This window comes from Pavona decussata, unplaced genomic scaffold, assembly GCF_977016875.1.
Source record: "Pavona decussata unplaced genomic scaffold, jaPavDecu1.1 SCAFFOLD_524, whole genome shotgun sequence".
Classification (NCBI taxonomy): Eukaryota; Metazoa; Cnidaria; class Anthozoa; order Scleractinia; family Agariciidae; genus Pavona; species Pavona decussata.
The window spans coordinates 1-5,000 of record NW_028145831.1 but is presented as its reverse complement, the minus strand read 5'-3'; the positions used below and the strand labels follow the sequence as shown (position 1 = coordinate 5,000).

Genomic DNA, 5,000 nt, shown 5'->3' with positions numbered 1-5,000 from the left:
ACAATACAGATAACTGCAAGAGACAGTGCAACTATGGGACTCTTTCTTTAGTTGTAAATGGGTCTATTGTTAGTCTCGTTCTGTGGGTCCCCGACTTACGAACTATCCAAATACTTGACTACTATACTGAAACCGTTGACAAACGAATCCCGACACAAACTGCAGTCTACCGAGACCTTTATTGACGCCATCAAGACGGTACAAATACCTGACGACTACATACTTGTGTCTTTTGATGTGGATTCACGTACTGTTCACCAGTATTCCACTTCAACTGGCTCTAGACTGTACTGCTACCGCCATCGAGAACTCCACGACAAAACTGCCACTGCCTACAGATGACTTAATGGACTTACTGAACCTCTGCTTAACGTCCACGTACTTCCAGTACAACGGAAAGCACTACAAACAGTTACATGGAACAGCTATGGGCTCACCAGTTTCTGTTGTTGTAGCAGAAATTGTCATGCAGAACATCGAGGAACAAGCCCTAGCAACCTACAAACGGATACTACCGCTCTGGTTACGGTACGTAGACGACACCTTTACAGCAGTACACAAAGACGAAATCGACGATTTTCACGAACACCTTAACAGACAGAACGCTGACATACAATTTACTAAGGAGATCGAAGAAAATGGTAAAATACCTTTTCTAGACTGCTTAGTTACCCGTAACAACAATGACAACAACCTAAGTACTACGGTTTACAGGAAACCAACACATACTGACAGACTACTGGACCAGTCATCCTACAACCCTACTTCTCACAAAGCAACGACTATACAGACCTTAACAAGGCGAGCACAACTGGTTTGTGACTCACCTGACAGACTCGCAGACGAAAACAACTACTTAGACAACGTTTTCAACAAGAACAACTTCAACAAGGACTTTGTTAGACGTAACACTTACAAAAACACTGAACCTAACGTCACAAACAACGACGCGACTCCCGTAACTACTGTAACTATACCTTACGTAAGGGGCACTTCTGAGACTATCGCACGGATTCTACAACCCTACAATATCCGTGTAGCTCACAAACCTATAACCACTTTACGACAACTACTGACAAAAGTAAAGGACAAAGACGAACCTAACCGCAGACAGGGAGCAGTTTACAAGATCAAATGCTGCGACTGCCAGGCCACTTATATTGGTGAGACCGGCAGAAATTTAAACGTACGACTGACTGAACACAAACGAGCAACTAGAAATGGTGATATCAACAATCACATTGCTGAGCACCATTTACAAACGAACCACAGAATCGACTCAGGACTCTGCCAAGTGCATTACCTACTGTACAAATTACTATCAACGACTCACTCTGGAAAGCTGGTTTACTAACTTAGAACAAACGCCACTCAACCGTTGCTTACAACTACCTGCACCATACAAACGACTTATTGACAACAACAACGAAACAAACAAACAAACAATAGACATTTTACTAACAATAGACCCACGGACTTTTTGACTAACAAAAGACGGATCGAAACGCACCAATCACTTTTTACAGTCTTCATAGCCAATAACATCACGGCTTACTGACAAACGACCAATAACATCTGGACTTCGTTGACCAATCAGGTTAACCACCAGAGACGTATATACCACCTACTGACGTTCCACAATTCACTTGACTCTGAAGATGACTTCCGCTTAGGTTGTCGAAACGTCAGTCAAAGTCACCACAAACAGTCCTTCTCAGGACTACACTCACCCGGATGATCATAATTTACGTCTTTCTTTAGTGTTTATTCTATACCCGGGGAGGGGGGGGGGGGGAACTCCCATATAAAAGCGACTGAGGTGATCGTTGGAAATTCTGAAAAGAACCCCTAAAAGGTACTAGAATTCTGTTTTGTGGTGGGCGTGGTCCTAACAAAGTTTTTACCTCTAAGAGGTACCAAATCAGTTGACTGACATTTACTTCCTCTCATTTCTTCAGCTCATTACCCCAAAAGTACCAGCATACCTCTGACGGAAGTCATTTTAGGTGTTAGTTCCCTAAGGTGTCTAACGTGTACCAAACCACGTACCTTTAACCCCTTAAAGGTACGACGATCACCCTCATCACTTTTATATGGGTGTCCCCCCCCCAGATTCTATACGTAAAATATAACATTTGAGTCCTCTCTATCGAAAATTCTTAGATCCGCCCAGGCTTTGTCATAGTTAAATGTCTGTCAACATTCGTTTCAGATCGGTTTAAATGGAGGAATTCCTGTCATTGTGAACATGTTAAAGTCATCCCAACAAGATGACGAAAGGCTTGCTGGAACAGAGGCCTTGTGGATGTTATCATTTGATGCTACCAACAGGGAGCTTATCAAAGCTATCTCGTCAGCCCTGGAGACGTTACAGAGTCTGAAATTGAATCCAAATAAGGACATCATGAAAGCATCTTGTGGTGTTATGTGGGAAATTGAAAGGAATAGAGATTCTATAACAAGCTCAGGTAGAGAATTATACATGCAACGTGATTCACATTTACATTTCCGTTAGCCTGCAGAATAGGCGGTTTTTTTATTTGCGTTATTCAGACGAGCTGAGGCAAGTGCGAGGCGAGTGCGGAGCGCGAGTCACGCGCAACGAGAGGGGCGCCCCTCCCGTCGCGCGTGACTCGCGCTTGCCTCCGCTCGCCTGAATAACGCAAAAGAAAAAAAAACCTCCTTTTCTGCAGGCTACACTTCAGCACCTCTATGTCACAGTTGTCTCCATACTTTTCGTTTATGGCCATCTTCATCCATCTAATAAATCTACAAGATTCAAAATAATTTTAAAATGCGTTCATTACAAGATTTTTGGATTGAAATTATTTGCTTTGTATTCCAGTTACTGTATTGAAACTACACTGCACCATTCCAGCAGAAATTTAAAAGCTCGTATTAGGGTTAATGTCAAAAGAAGTGTCGCTATGTTTCGAGGCTGCGATGCACAGTCTGCAACAGAATTTGTAATGTCTTTCCAATCAATTCCTGCTTAAAAGAATTGCTCTAGTTCTGGTTAGTAACCTGACTGAGGTGATTTAGATAGAATAAATGTTTTAAATTTGTACAGCGTACAATCAAACTGAAGCAAACGCAAGAAAACTCAACACAGCATAGCACACTGGGTGAAACAATCCACGACACAAAACAGAACACAACACAGCACTGCACATAAAACAAAAAGGTAGGACAAAACACAATACATTTATAGCACAGCACAGCACATCAAGACAAAACACAACACAACCGTGACAAAACAAAACATATAAAACAACGCAACACATTCAGCACAACACTGCACACAAAGTAAGAGACGTAAACGTGATTTGTTTACCCACGAAGCACCAAAGAGCTTACTAGCGAGATACTCGATTCAAAGATGTCCGTGTGTTCCATATCGAATTGGGATTTGGAAGTGTTGCTGTTTGTGGATGGAGGAAAACCGGAATACCTGGAGAAAAAACCCTCGAACCAAGGACGAGAACCAACAACAAACTCAACCCAGGTATAGCGTCAACGCCGGGAATCGAGCGCGAGCGACATTGGTGGGAGGCGACTGCTTTCACCACTGCGCCATCCCTGCTTCCTACTTTTTAAGGAGTGCACACTATGAATACCCATCACTGCACAGTAAGACAAAACAAAACAAAACAAAACATACATGAACATAGCAAAACAAAACATACGTGTGTATTTCATATATCGACTTAGTACACTCTACATTTTGTTTGATTTGTTATTTAACTAGTTCCCACCAAAAGCCAGCACATAATGATCAGCTATCAATGGGACTCGCAAGCCACGGTGCTGCAGGTGAGGGATAGACTGAAGTCAGCTGGATTTGCAGTGTGGATTGATGTTGAGGCGATGAAAGGTTCTACCCTAGAAAGCATGGCCTCTGCGGTAGAAAACTGTACTGTGTTTGTGATGGCTGTATCACGGAAGTATTTAGAGAGTCCAAACTGTCGGGCAGGTAAGGAATAGCAGAGACTAAGGGTGCGTTCAATTGACCCTATTCAGGAATAGGAATACATACAATGATCACAAGAAATCCGTCATAAGAGGTTTTAGGAGTTGCCGCAGTACGAAATCGCTCTTGAATTATCATGTGTCAGCGAAAGTTTGCAGAAACGTCTTCGCAAATTTAATTAAATTTTATTCAGGTATTCCGCTTTTTCATCAGTCCGGAATACGATCAATCAAACACGACCTAAAAGAAGTTAAAGCCAGAGAATGCATTCACCATCCATGACATAAAGTTACTTTGAGATTAGCGACAGGAAGCTGCTACTATCCAGAAATAATAATTTTGTTATATTTCATTAATTCAGCTTGATCTGCATTTTATATTCACGGCGTGTACCTTTTTTAGGAATCGTCATCTTTAACTGAGGGACTGGTTTTGAAACCTTGCTATGACATCAATGGTGCTGCAATTTACGTTGGAAGGGCCGCGACGGTGCACAATCCGTTTTAACATTCACATTACAGCTGAATATCTTGACAGGAACGTTTCTATTGGTCAGTTGCTCCAACACATTTCACAATCTATTCAGTGTGGTCTGTGCAGGGTCAAGGCCAAAAATCAGTAACAAAAACATGTAACAAAGACGTTTTTCAGGCTTCATAACCGTTGTCTTTTATTAAGTTTGTTTTTAATGAGAATACAAATCTATGTAAAGTGCAAAACTGCAGATGATAAACCGTTCGCATCTGTTTGTTACCTCGTTATTACTATTGCAACTGAAGATGATTTCGCATAAACCGACAAATATTGTGCACCTTACACAGAATCGTGTTTCTTTTTTCCAAGAATAACATAATATAATGTCTTCTACTTTCTCGGAGTTTTGGCAACATTCTTATTTGTGTTAGATATCACCAAAAGCTCTGGACAGCAGGAAGGTCATAGTAAGTCATAGCAAGAACAGCTTATAGTTCAAAACATTTCCGCTGACGCGTAAAAAGTTTGCTTTATACTAGATGCACTTAAGATATAT

General features: G+C 41.5%; 1 protein-coding gene across 1 annotated transcript in view; it reads left to right on the top strand.

Annotated features, from left to right (window-relative positions):
- Positions 1-4,716, top strand: part of LOC146449986 (uncharacterized) — a 5,248-nt gene extending 532 nt beyond the window's left edge. The window contains exons 2-4 of the mRNA XM_085100908.1: positions 2,213-2,468; positions 3,749-3,973; positions 4,373-4,716. Coding sequence (XP_084957034.1) covers positions 2,213-2,468; positions 3,749-3,973; positions 4,373-4,392 — 501 coding nt within the window. The 3' untranslated portion in view covers positions 4,393-4,716. The remainder of the gene's footprint in view (positions 1-2,212; positions 2,469-3,748; positions 3,974-4,372) is intronic.
- Positions 4,717-5,000: the final 284 nt, after the last annotated feature.